Raw genomic sequence first — 14,261 nt, 5'->3', positions numbered from 1 at the left:
CATTAGCTGCATGAGAGCATCTCTTTCTCAAAATTCCAACACAGTTCCCATATTTGAACTTCATTTAAATGATCTAGCTCCTGTGTCCTTTAGGAATGTCTAGCTAGAAATGTCTAGCTCCTTTTTGTGTCCTATAGGAAAGGAGATCTGGGACTTTGCTACATGCCCACACCTATTCAAGGATGTTGGGTCAGCACTACTCAACACAAGTGGATTGAGAGTTTAGGAGAAATCATTTCCCAAAGGAAAATTCAAATTTTGTTAGTGGTGAAAGGAATTAGATACCAGAAAAGCAAAGCAGCAGATACCAAATATAAGAACATATTATAATGAAATATGTTTCTCGAAATTTTCATTTAGAGAAAACAGAACTGATAAAAGATGTGACATAAACCAGTAAGGTTGTTGAGTTTGACTAGTACAAAGAGCTCATCCTGATTTAGATATTGAACTGTTTACCGTTACTCCAATTTTACTTTACTGCCAAAACAATGAACAAGGAAGCATGAAACATATACCACTTGAGGAATGGAATGAGTGAAATCAGCTTCCCCATGGCTAACAGGTTCCTCATGGAGGTGGGCTGACATTCAGTGGTCAGCATTCTGGATTGCAGAAGCCTGGGGCTTTCGGCTTATTGTCTTCTGTAAGACATACCTTATGAAGGACACAGATTCTGCTCAACAGCCCACCCACTAATACATAAGGAATGTCTTCTTGTACCGTGATTAGATGTTCTGAATTCCCTTTGTTACTGATTTCCTGGGACAATCGTGTCTTACAAGTGGGATGAATCATGAGAAAACACCTATGGACATGGAAGCCTAATGTATATTCAGAGTTATTGAATGGCTGAATGAATAAATGAATAAGTTTTCACAAAAAATTGACACATTTGAAGGAAACATTTTCAAGAAAAGTAGCCCGTTTAACTATAGAAATTTAGTTATCCTAAGTACTTTATCAATAGTAACACCATTGATTATTAAAAAAGCAAATACTATTAACATGTGGTATATTTTTATATAATTTTAGACCTATAAGAATTCATGTTCAAATTAGAGTTAATACATTTAGGTGACCATTTTATTATACCTAGAAACTTACTTTATAAAATTTACCCTAATGTTTAAAAAAATTAAAATATTTTACTTACACTCAAATCTATGTACTCAACAGATGTGAACTCAATTGATCATGTTTCACTTCAAGAAATCCTTATAAATAAATTTTAATCCCATAGGACAGATCCATTAGTTGTGCTTTCAGGGGAGGTATAATGAATGGATCTGTGCTGGAGAGTTATGGCATTCAGTTAATATTAATGATGGAAACTCACTTTACCAACCACCTTAAGAGTACCCAGATATACATCACTTTATATGGCTGAAGCTTTCTTCAACATTCCTAAGTGGAACATAAAGGCATGCAAAAAAAGAAATTAGCATCAGCTTTTCCATAAGATCTTCATAGAAGATTAAAAATTCTTTGGTAGAGAGGTTATGTACCTCAATAAAATGGTCTGTCAAAGTTTATTTTGTGGAAGTTACAAAAGCCCTGATGAAAGCGTAGAAGCTATCAGTAAAATGACAGCCATGTATTATAATCCTAAAAAAAAAAGCTGGTGATATTGCTATGAAGAGTATTTTAAAATAGTCTTTTTATGATATTTAAAAGTTTCAGATTTATAGAAAAGTTGCTGAGATAATACAGAGGACTCTTGTACACCCGTCACCCAGCTTCCTCTGTTGTGACCATCCTATCTCAGCAGAGGAAGTTTGTCACAACTAAGGCCCAGTATTGGTACATGGGTATGAACTAAACTCAGCAACTTATTTTGATGTCACCAATCTCCCCTAATGTCCTTTTTGTTATTCCAGGATTTTATCCAAGATTACACATTATATTTAGTCACCATGTTACCTTAGAAATATAATCTCATATTTTTCAGATTTCCTGCGTTTTTTATGAATTTGGCTTTGGTCAATTTTTTTCAAAAACATTCTAATTTGGGTTTGTCCAATATTTTTCTAATGATTAGACTGAGTTAATTGATTTTTTGTAGGAAGACCACAGGAGGGAATTACCCTTCACACCACACTATATCATGCTATTTGTATGATCATTTGTTGCGGTCGTGCTGTCAGGGTTTCTCCACAGAGGAGTTACCTCTCCCTCCTTTCCATACACTACTCTTTGGAAATCGGTCAGTAAACACAGCCTAGGGGTGGGGGTAGGATATGAAGCCTCATTTCCTGAAGATGGGGAGTGCCTACATAAATTATTTGGAATGCTCTGTAAGAGAGATTTATATCTTTTTCCCAATTATTTATTTATTTGGTCACATATTTAAGTATGAATTCATGACTTTTTTTGTTTTATACTTTCAGTATACTCTGATACTATGTTATTTATTTTGTTGCTCAAAGTGTTTCATCTTTTGCAATTGAGAACTCTTTCAAATTTACTCCTTTATCTCTTTGGCATGTTTTATCCTTTTATCTTTTGAGCACTTCCTCACTTTCTGGCACAGCAAAATGCTTCAGGATAGGACGAATCTCAAAATCATTTTGCTGAGCAAAAGAAGCTGGACCCAAAATAACTTGTACATTTCTGTTTATGTGAAATAAAAGGAAGGCAAAACTAACTTACAGTGATACAGCATATAGTGTTCAGTGTTGCCTGTTGAATAAGGGAACATCGTGGGGTGATGGATACCACTCTCGTGTGTATACCTCATATATATCTGTGTGTGTGTGTGTGTTTCTCATACATATATATGAGAGAAAATCTTTGTTTCTCCATTACACCATGTGATAAAATGGAAACAGCAATTCAGAATATTTCCTGTTTGATAAAAAAATAAATGGCCAAAAAGCTCTGAATACATTTAGAAATTAAAGTTAATAACTCACCTCAGTTATCTGATGCATGTATTTTCCAGCTTCTTGTCATAAATTCTGGTTCAATTTTTTCCTCACCTCTCCCTTTAGATGTTTAGATATTTAGAACTTAATGTATATTCTCATGTCAATTTCTAAAGTAGGTTCATGTTATATAAAAATTATGTTGAGTGTCTTGATTCATATAGTCACCATTGTTTCTCGACTAAACAGTCAGAAGTAATCTCACTTTAATTGATATTTTCAATGTGTCCAGTTTATTGTACACATCAATGAATAAAAAGGAAAATAAGTTTTGAATAGAGAGTCTAAGCATTTGTAGAAGTTGCAGCATCCCTCCTTTGAATTTGTTCTTTTGTTGGAACTGAAGTCAGCCAGGCTTGTCAACTTGTTCCCTTATCTCCATCAGGGTTAATTCTTACTTTTGTTTTAGTCTTTACTGCAAAATCTCTTGTATTTATGTGCATCTACATCTGGAAAATAAGCTGAAAATGTAGGTGTGAATTATGTTCAATGTCATTTTGCTTATCCACTTAAATAGAAAATTCCTCTGAGAAAATAAGCTAAGTATGTAGTAAAATAACCTATGTTGCTACCTATTATGAAAATCCTTTTCTTGCTTTAAGGAAAAAACAATGACAAGCTTCTTTTTTCAAGCCATCCTCTTCTTTAAGAAGTTTTAAGTGACTACATTTTCAAAGGACTAAAAGAACGGCATTAGCAGCTTTCCAATAATGCTATTATATTTGTGTAAACCTTTTGTCCTTAAAATGATTATTTAGAAGAATATGGTAAAAAAAGGTTATAAAATGTCAGGTTCTATGAATATGACAATCTTAGTAACTTAATATTTCATTTTACAGTGGTGTAGTAATAGCAGACATACTTTTTATAATGAATAAAAACAGAGTACAATAATTTAGCTCACCATAAAAGAAAGAAAAACTATTAATTCCTGTTTGAAAAATCAGTTTGAAAGACATGGAAATAGCAAGAGGTGAATCATTACAGATATAGCATTATTTTTAAAGAAAAGGTAAACAATGCAGTAAGAAACTATAATACTAAATACTACTCTAACACAAAAGAAGATCACTGTATTTAATAAAATGTATTTGCAATCTACAGGGTGATAATTTGAGTAATATCTCAGATAACTTCTTATTTCCAAGTGATTCACTATGTAAAAATAATTTGAATTTTCCTACATCCATATTTTTTATTTCAATACTAAGGATCATATTCTAAATTAGGAGTAATAAAAGTAGCTCCAAAAAATGTCGCTTCATTCCAATTTGTTTTCCTTGCAGAGTGCAGATATGAGCCCGGCGAGCAGCACCGCTTCACTTCCTGTTAGTCCTCTTGCGGAAGAGCCATTGCCGTTCAAGGTAAAAGATACAGACAAACAAAATCAATTATTTATAATGTTTTAGGATAGTTAATAAATATTAGTAAAATAGTTAACAAATATAGTAAAAGAGAAGTTTTATGCATAGGTGATAAAGTGAACTGCTTTAATCTGTAATAATTTTATATCAAATGTTAAAATATTTGGTTTGTTTTGTTTTATTGTCATTCTAGTTGCTAAATAATGGTAAAGGTTTGGAATAGAAATAAATACTGTATGGTACACTTTGTTTGCTTGGCATGTAAAATATAGTGATTTCACTGTAATAGTTTGATGTCACATGAATTTTAAGTTTCAAATTTTTTATCCATATGAATTTTAAGCAGTGAACTTAAAATGAATGTTCAGCCCTTATTAGCTGGTTAAAATTTTATTGATGACTCTACATCATAATTATCTAATCTTTACAAAGTAATAATCAAACTTAAGAATTGAAATATAGAACTATTCCTCTAAAACATTATATTTTTAAGTATTTAATTAAATATGCACATAAGTAAGTAGCATGATTAGTAGAATTCTTCAGTTTGGGAGTCTTTACACATTACAAACATATAGTCATGTTTTTGTTTTTGTTTTTGTTTTTGTTTTTATTTAAGATTAGATTTTTCTCTTTATGCTAAAACTTATAGATCATCTACTTTATATTTGTGCCAGGGATATTTGGATTTCATTAGAACTATTATAAACAAAGGCACTCCTTAAGATCATGAGGATGTGAAGAAAAACTTGGAAAGTTGGGATGATACACTTAGTGCAATAATTTACATTTAGTTTGCTTTAAAGACAGGGAAATGTGAGTTTTGGGGTTCATTATAACCTTAATGATTTTTGTAATTACTATTAAATTGTTTTTTTTTTTCCTTCTTGTATGAAGACTATGTCTTACTCAACTTCACACTGCTTATACCTAGTACAGTGGCTGGTGTGAATATTTGCTGTGTTGTTAAAGTGAATATAATAGAAGCCTATTAATTCCATTCTGTATCTTAGTTTTTAATTCTGCATACTTTCTTGCTTAATGATAATAATAATTATTAAAAGCTTATTTTATATAATAAAATTGTGAAATACTGAATAGTATTCTAATTATATTATTTATTGAGAAATATTACTTTATGTACAACAAAAGGAGAAATATTAATGATTCATAGCTTAGTGTTACTTATTTTCATCTTATGGTGTATGGAACAAAATTTACAGAAGTTTTAATTGGATTTTCAAAACATTATCAGAAGCCATTTTCTCTTTTTAACATATTGACAATGCCTACACTTCTTGAAACTTAATGTATTTTTTAACAGAGGTAAAATAAAAGGTGAGATATAGACTAATATGAGCTGACATAAAGCTAATTTAAACATAACTATTTTAATTAGTTTCTCCTGTTGGTTCTAAGAGATCAATAATGTTTCTATATTAATGCGTGTAAGGGATTTTATCATTAATTAAAACTTCCAAGTGCTTGTGATATGTAGTATTGGCTTTTGATAGCCAATATAGTTGTAGTACCTCTCAATTTGCTGCTTTGTAAAAGGAATGATATTTATATTTTTTCAAAAAATTTTATCATATATAAAAAATCTCATTAGTATTTAAAAGTAAAGTTCAAAATTATAAAATAAAACTCCATTTGCTTCTTTAATTTTTATATTATAAATTGTTATTATGTAAATGGATAATTGAATATTTACTTTTATGAAAACACAAAATATATATCAACTCTTTTGAGATACACCTTAGCATTATAGTGAATTATAATTGTAAAAATATGTTGAAAACTGTTTAACTCATAAAAGACAAAGGTTGTCTTATAGCCATAGCAGGAAAAATCCTGATATTATCATTTATTCACATCTAAAACTCTGTTTAAAATTATATGTGACTAAAAATAGTTTTGTTTCATTCCCCATGAATAGGGCATGGTCTTTCAAATTAATATAAAACTGACCCTCTTTAAGCCCTCAGCTTCCTTTTCTAGGACAGTGATGCCAGCAGTGCCCTCCGTAACCATCTGTTCTAATAAGGCCACTGAAAGATGAGCTTTGATGGTTGATTAAGGGAATTGATCTTTCTTTTCTCCTGAGATGTAATTAAGTTACTAAAAGAAATGTATTCCATTCTTTTTCTTGATCTTTTTGGAAGTAGTCATGCAATAGTTGGAGGAAAATGCTTTAAAGTGTTTTTTTCAAAATGAATGCTTTTCTTTAATTATCATCTGTAGAATGGCATTCAGATTAAACTGATTTTAACCATAATATTTCAAATAAGATATATGTGTGTGTATGTGTATATATACACACATATATATCCATTTATACACACATATATATCCTAATAATTACTAATTACCTTCCCGCTAATATATCTATCTTTATTCTTGACTTGAATGTTAGATGAGAAATTGGCAATCATTAGGCCAATAGTACCACAGTAGGATCTATTAAATTAAATGGAGACAAAAACTAGGTAGTATCCTGGAGAGAATCTCCCAAAGAGTCCAGACAGGTAGGTGAAGCAAGGCAATTCAGTCTTGTTTGGGACCAAATGCTTCTTTTCCACAATAAGGCAGTATTTTTCAACACTATTAACATTCTTCAAGTTAATTTTTAAACAAAGCAAGATCCTCACTGAAAGATAGTTCAGGCCCCGTATATTTACTTCTCTGTTTTCTCCACAAAGCATTTAACCTCCTATTAAACTTCTTAAGCTTTCACTTACCATTTAGAACCTATTGCTGTAGTGTTTTGTATCACTTAGCTAGTCTTTCAAAAATGAGGATGTTTTCTGCAAATATCTATCCAGTCTTAAACAATTGCTTGGAACTGTGTGCCCCTCTTTCAGGTAGAATTGAGTGACCAAAAGTGAGTAGGGCTGGGCATGTGAATGCCACTTTACCACAGTTGTCACCACTCCCTGCTGTGCTTGTGTTGGGCCACAGAAGCTGTTGAGTATATCCTTTCAGAGAAGAAGACTTATAATACATGAGTTTCTACATTTTACTGCAAGTAATAATCTCACAGATTTCCTAGTCACACTCTTGGTGCTGAGAAGTTTCTAGGATTCCAGTTTCATATATTTGTGCAGACTATTGTCATGGACATCCTTTTAGAGACAGAAGGCAAATGAATAACCTCTATTTTTTCAAGATTATATTTATTTATTTTTAGAGAGAGGGGAAAAGAAGGAGAAAGGGAGAGAAACATCAGTGTACAAGAGAAACATTGATCAGTTGCCTCTTGCATGCACCCCAACCAGAGACCCTGCCTGCAACCCAGGCATGTGCCCTGACCCGGAATCAAATGGGTGACGTTTCACTTTGCAGGACTACACTCAACCAACAGAGCTAACCTCTTTTTTTTAAACACAGTATTTAGCATTACCTAATCTGTATACACAACTGGTCTGTGGTATGCCACTACATCATTATGGAAGGGCCAAGGGATAGCTAATTTTGCCTGGGTGCGAATAATACATTACCAAATAAACATAATAGAATAATAAAAGTTCACAATCATTTGTCTAAGGCTTTGATTTGAAAAAAAGAGAATACAACTGCTTAACTGTTAATTGCAATTTTTATGTTTTTCTGTAAAATAACAGTGAACCAAGTTGACATTGCTAAATTTAGTTTTCCCATTTTACTATATTCTTCATTTTCTCTCTGGCATTCCCCCTGATTTCTCTTAACCATCTAATTGCCTACCTCCTCGCTCCCCATGCCTGGCTCAGTCAGACACTCCATGTCAAAGATGCCTTGGGGGCATCAAATTTTACTGCTCTTTAGTGGCATCGCTCTATTAATTTATTTGTATATTGACAGTTTCAATCCATCCTTGGAACTAGCACTTTTGAAGCCAAACCTGGCTCATCATTCCGGATCCCTCTATAACAATGCATGCTATTTTGGCCATGTTCTTTTTGCTAGCCACTTTTATGACATATTTTCCAATTTATTTATGCTCCAGTGAAACATGGCTGCTAGATTTTGTTCTTTTTCTCCAAAAATCTTTTCTCTCATTAGATATGTCTTTTAAAAAAGGTATTTTTCTCTGTTACCCTTTTATCCTTGTCCTGTGAGAAATTCAACAAGATAGAAACAAATTTAACTCTATTTCTCTTTAGACTTTGCTTCAAAAGTATACAAAGGCAATAGAAGTATATTTTCTATTCACCAATCTTCAAAGTCTAAAAGTAAACAAAAATAACTCATTACCTTTCTTGGTCCATTCATTGACTGCTGCTTCTCTGTGATATTTGAATTCCCAGACTGTCTAATGAGTTTGTGTATCTAGTGCTTAGAATACCCAATGCAGCCACCCAATGGGAGGTCTAGACTCTTTCCCAGAAGCAGTCGCAGAGTGGTGCTGGCCTCTCACTGGGTCTCTTCATACAATCTGAAGTTCTCTTGACTACTTTTCCTCATCCCCAGAAATCATCATTTACTCTGGACTAGAAAAACTCTCACTCTTCAATGTTTCCTCAGATATTATTCCTCTCTCCTTTAATAAGCCAGGGTCTGGAAAAATCATCTCAATGTACTTTTTAGAAATAGAATTAAGGAAAGGAATTGTCTGAAGTATCTAAAGAGTCTTCTGTCCTGATACAAATCTCACTTTAAGAAGCACAGAGTCACTTGTTTAAGCAAGGGACAGGAGGTGGAAATAGAGAAATAATAATGTGTCGAAAAATACATCCTGTCATGAAACATTGGAATGTTAGGGGGAGAAATGACAGTAACTCCACTTGACTTGGTAACATGTAGTAACACACACAGTTTGCGCTCAATGGTATGAAATATTTACTATATAGAAAAAAACAGAAAATGTACAACAATCAATCATAACACTTTAAAGGTTTTTTTTTTCTATAGTTTCTAAAGTGGCCTTTTATCTCTACTTTAAGAACAATATTTATTTTTAAGAAAATGGAAAACAGAGTTGGGAACATTAGAAACAACGTAGCCTGGTTAGGAAACTGCCTGGAAACAAATCCGCATTCAGCCATTTTTAGCTGGGCAACCTTGAGGCCTTACATCCGGATTTCACTACCTGTGAAAGGGAACACTGACACGCATTTCTTCATTAGGCTCTTATGGGGTTAAACAAGTTAAGGAACAGAAATGCTTAGAGTACAATGTATAGTATGCAGTATATGTGTTAACTATTATTTTTAGAAAGAAATACCTCTATGTTTAAGATGAGAAAGTTCTAGATGTTATAAATAACATGAAGCAGAAATATTTTCACTCAACCCCTCATCCTTTATTTCCAAATGTAAGACCAGAAATGCATTTTAAACATCAATTCTTTACTTTGGTGAAAAATAGTGTTTAATATTCATTCCTGGAAGCCATGCTACTTATTTTATACACTTGAGTATTCAGATAAGCTCATATATCTGATTCCTCTTATAAAATATAATTAATGGAAAAGTTCACTAATTATGAGGGAGAAAAAGTAAACATAATAAGTTTGTCTTAAGGGAAAAGCAGTAAATATAGTGAAATTTTTTGTGGAAAAAAAGAGAAATAGATCATTGTTTCTGTTACCATAAGGACATATAGTATCTTCTTATCAGAAATATAGTATGGCACATTTTTCTTTAATTTCCCAAGCCTCCCGCCATGAGTTAACCTGGTAACCCCCTGAATGTGAGTTCTACTAAAGGAACATCATTCAGTCATATTGGATGCTGGGGAAAACCACATTATGAACAGGGCAGTGTTGACAGTTTTCTCTTTATTTGCTAAAACATCAGTTTACTTTGCCTAACAACACAGCGGGAAGGAGCACACTTGGAGCCACCAGGAGAGAGGAGTCCGGTACTGGCATGGCCTCCACAACGCCATCTGCTGCATATCCTGCATAGATTTAGGCTTTTTGTATATTTATTATTATCACTTTTCATGAATGTAGTGGTCTCTCTTATTATTAAAAACATTTTTATGTCACAGAAAGGTCCCCAACTCTTCTGTTTTGGACTTTTAGCTATTTTTTGACTAGGCCGTCTATTTGTTAATAAACCAATTCATTGAATACCTACCATGTGTGTGATAATATTCTAGACACTGGTGCTTCAATATAAGCTGTACAGACTAAATTCCTGCTTTCTTGGTATTTGGGTTCTAGTGAAGAGAAAAAGGCAGCAAATACACAAACATACAACACATCAAGTAGGGATAATAAATGTTATCATGAAAAATGAAACAGGATCTGGAGGACAGAAATTAACTGAAGTCTGCTGCTGTTTCAAAAAGGATGATCAAGGATGGCCGCTTGGATTGGGGGATAGTTTAGGAGAGAGCATAATGAAGAAAGGGAGAAAGCCACACATCTGTCTGTGGGAAGAGGCCTGAGAGCAAGAACTGAGAAACCTACAAGCAAGAGAGCACTGGGCCTTTTTACAATAGTCAAGAGTGTCATTTTGGCTGCAGCTGAGAAAATGGAGGGGGAGGCAAGTAATAAGAGAGAAGGTCAGAGAGAAACAGACCACAAAGGGCCTTTTAGGCCATTGGAAACACTCAGGATCCTACTTTATAAGAGGATCCTAAGAGATAGGAAACCATTCAAGTGTTTTGAGGAAAAGAATGACATAGTCAGACTTAAAAAAAAAAACCTCTGATTTCTCTGACATCTGTGTAGATATAGGCACAAGCAGACATGTTAGAAGAAGGAAGCCGAGGCTCCTGTAGGTGAGAAATTTTGGAAGCTTAAACTGGAGTAGTGAAAATTGAGAGGTAAACATTGGCAGGATTTTAGACACATTCTGAATGTGAGTCCACATAATTTATTAATGGGTTGCATGAGTGATATCAAAAATATAAGCAATATCAAAGATTATTCCTAATTCTAACATTCTCTATATTTTATTTTTACCTCTTTTGCTATCTTTCTGATGTTTCAAATAAATAGATATCATGATGTAGAAATTAAAGAACTCCTATTTTTTTGTTAGTTTGGTTTATTTTTTTTAGTAGTAGTGAGGCAGAGGGACTGAATTTGAGGTGGCAGATGTCAGTTTTACTAGGGCTAACAAGGAATACAGATTTGGTCATCTGTTTTCTCTCCCAGATAACTGATGAATACACATAAAGCTAGATTTAACTTATAATTTTATGTTGAGTTATATAAATAATAATTATGAGATTGGAACATGACTCTTTAGTGCTTAGTGGAAGAAATAAGCAGGCAAAAAAAAATTCTCCAAGGGATAGCTGATGAATTTAGAATATAAAATCATACTATGGTTTTATATTTAAGGGATTGATTTATATGATAATAACAATAAATACAAAGTGCCATCATTATGTTTCCCTAGTAGGAATGAATTTTAAGAGGGATCTCTTATCTATGAATGCATATTTAAAGCGATTTATTTTTGAAGACTTAAAAATAAAAATATTTCCATTATCCATTGCTGTCTAATAAACCATTTTAAAGCTTGCCAGTCTAAAACAATAACTTCTTATTGTTGTTTATGATTCTTTATATTGACTGAGTTTATTTGGACTGTTCTTAGTTGAGGCTTCAACTGAGTGCACCCTTCAAGTGGGTTCAGTAAGATGCAGGCTGAGAATGTCCTTATCTGAAGGAGCAAGTGAAGTAGACATTTAATAGGATTCTTGTGGACTAGCTTAAGGTTTTTCACGGTGTTGTGGTTTTAGATTGGCTAGAATTGTTACATGGCCTCTGGCATCACCCAGAGTGAATGTTCCAAGAGAAGAGAAAGTGGAAGCTACCAGGCTAACCATGGATGAGACACAGAAGTAGACAACTTTCCCTCCACATTCTTCTATGTTGGTTAAGCTGTTACACGGTATGTTGATGGTTGCCCACAACTACCCCTATGTTCAGAGATTTGTTAGAAGGACTCACAGAACTCAGCTGGCAGCCTTACAGAGCACACACACTTTTCTTCCAGCAATGTATGTGATGTTTCTACCCAGTGAAGCCCATTAGAAATTCAACACCCAAAGATTTTATTGGGTACTTGTCATATAGGAGCCCTGAGCCTAGAACATGCAGAGATTCCAGGTTGCTAGAAAGAAGTCAGGTGTGGAGCATAAATAATGTTTGTACATATGGTTTTGGGAAAGTGAGCCACTCTTAACCTTCATGGAGATTTTGATATGAGTATAGAACACTGTTTACCAGTCAAGATCTCAGAAGCCAGCCAATGGCCAACCTTGTACACAGACCTAAGGATAATGGATTAGTTTGCTAGGCCTGCCCTAACAAAAGAATACAGGTTAGGTGGTTTAAAGAACAAAAATGTCTTTTCTCACAGACCTGAAGGACACAAGTCCGAAGTCAAGGTGCTGGAAAGGTTGGTTTCTGGTGAAACTCTCTTCTTGGCTTGCAGATATTTTTCTCACTGTTCTCTTGTGGGTTTTTCTCTGTGCACGCACATTCCTGGTATTTCTTCCTCCTCTTATAAGGACACCAGTCATATTACATTGGGGCTCCCTGAAGTGTCCTCAACTTACATTTTGAAGATCTTGTCTTCAAATGTGGTTATATTCTGGGGTACTGGGAATTGGCATTTCAATGAATTTTGGAGGAGATACAATTCATCCTAAAAAGATAGACTCCAGACTACTATGTATCTTGTTTCTGTAGGTAAGATGTGCCTTGATTCAATGGGAGATAAAATAAGTTGCCTCTCTTGATGAGGAATGACAAGGATTTGCAGCAGTTTTTAATCTAACATATTGCTATATGATATTCTTTTATTAATACAGTTTTCAGTGCTATTGAATTTTCAGACAGGTGTGAGGAGTTTGGGTTTGAGGAAATGTAGAAGAAAATAAGTGATTTCCTTAAATGTTTACATTTATTAGCCAGTATACTCATTTGAGTATATTCCAATGTTATTTTAATTTTCATTAAATGGCACCATATTTGAACTAACTTACAGTCCTTAAAATTTTGTGGTTGATAGTAAAAAAGAGTTATGGCTTTAAAAATATTTTACCAATGTTTTATTATTGTTGAGAGTAAATTCAAATTGAAATAACTACCAAACAATATTATTTGTATTACATTTTTATACTGTCATTTGATGTTAACATTTTTCTGTTTTTGGTTCAGTCAAGATAACTTTTGAATGAACATTATATCTATTATTTGATTTTTGCAGATAGCATTACTGATGTTTGATGAATGTTCACATAGTAAGAAGAATGATAATGTTTTATAATGATAGAATAAATAAAATTATTTTACATAATTTAAAGCCAAAACACATCTTGTTTAATTTGTGTTAAAGATACACAATATCTCTCATACCTCAGGGAAAGAATTTTAATGAAAAAAATAAGCAAATATATGTCTGTTGCTTACAAGCTTCAGGTTGCTGTCCAGGTCATTCTCACATGCTGTCCAAATGATTTTGGGAGGCTTGTGCAAGGCACAAAACTTGTCGACATTAATGCATCCATCTTCAGCTCACACATTCACTTTCTTCCTTAATTTTAAATCTGCTGGGTTAACTTACCTTTGCATAGGTTGATACCTCAGGAGAACCTGACTTTTTTGAGTTCTCCAAGGGATACATATAAAACTTTCCTTGTAAAAAGCCTTGTTTTAATATGCTTCCAGAGTATTGAGTTATATACTCTAATCAAAGAATCCCTTTGACATATTCAGTGGACAAGATTTACTGAGCATTGTTAAAAATAATCTCAGAAAATTAAATTCAAAGATCCAATTTCCATACTATTGAGTTTAACAGAGCCCTAGATAACTACAAGTGACATAGATATAGATTGTATTCCATAAATGGCAAAAGTGAGCATTTTGTAGGAAAAGCTTGGATTTAGAATACAAATACAGAACACAGGAAAATAAAATTCAGGTACAGAACATGGGAACGTCATTCTGAATACATCTGTATATAAAAGTCAGGGTGTTGATGTACTGCTATCCAAGTCCAAAAGCCAACAAAAC

General features: G+C 33.3%; 1 protein-coding gene across 3 annotated transcripts in view; it reads left to right on the top strand.

Annotated features, from left to right (window-relative positions):
* The window catches only part of CCSER1 (coiled-coil serine rich protein 1), a 1,267,039-nt gene that overhangs the window by 489,766 nt on the left and 763,012 nt on the right, over positions 1-14,261 (top strand). For all 3 annotated transcript variants that reach the window (XM_028507411.2, XM_036026429.1, XM_036026432.1), the window contains exon 7: positions 4,214-4,291. In XM_028507411.2, the coding sequence (XP_028363212.1) occupies positions 4,214-4,291 (78 nt within the window). The remainder of the gene's footprint in view (positions 1-4,213; positions 4,292-14,261) is intronic.

Source organism: Phyllostomus discolor, chromosome 1 (assembly GCF_004126475.2).
Source record: "Phyllostomus discolor isolate MPI-MPIP mPhyDis1 chromosome 1, mPhyDis1.pri.v3, whole genome shotgun sequence".
NCBI lineage: Eukaryota > Metazoa > Chordata > Mammalia > Chiroptera > Phyllostomidae > Phyllostomus > Phyllostomus discolor.
The sequence above is the reverse complement of the archived record's forward strand: the minus strand, read 5'-3'. Positions and strand labels throughout refer to the sequence as shown.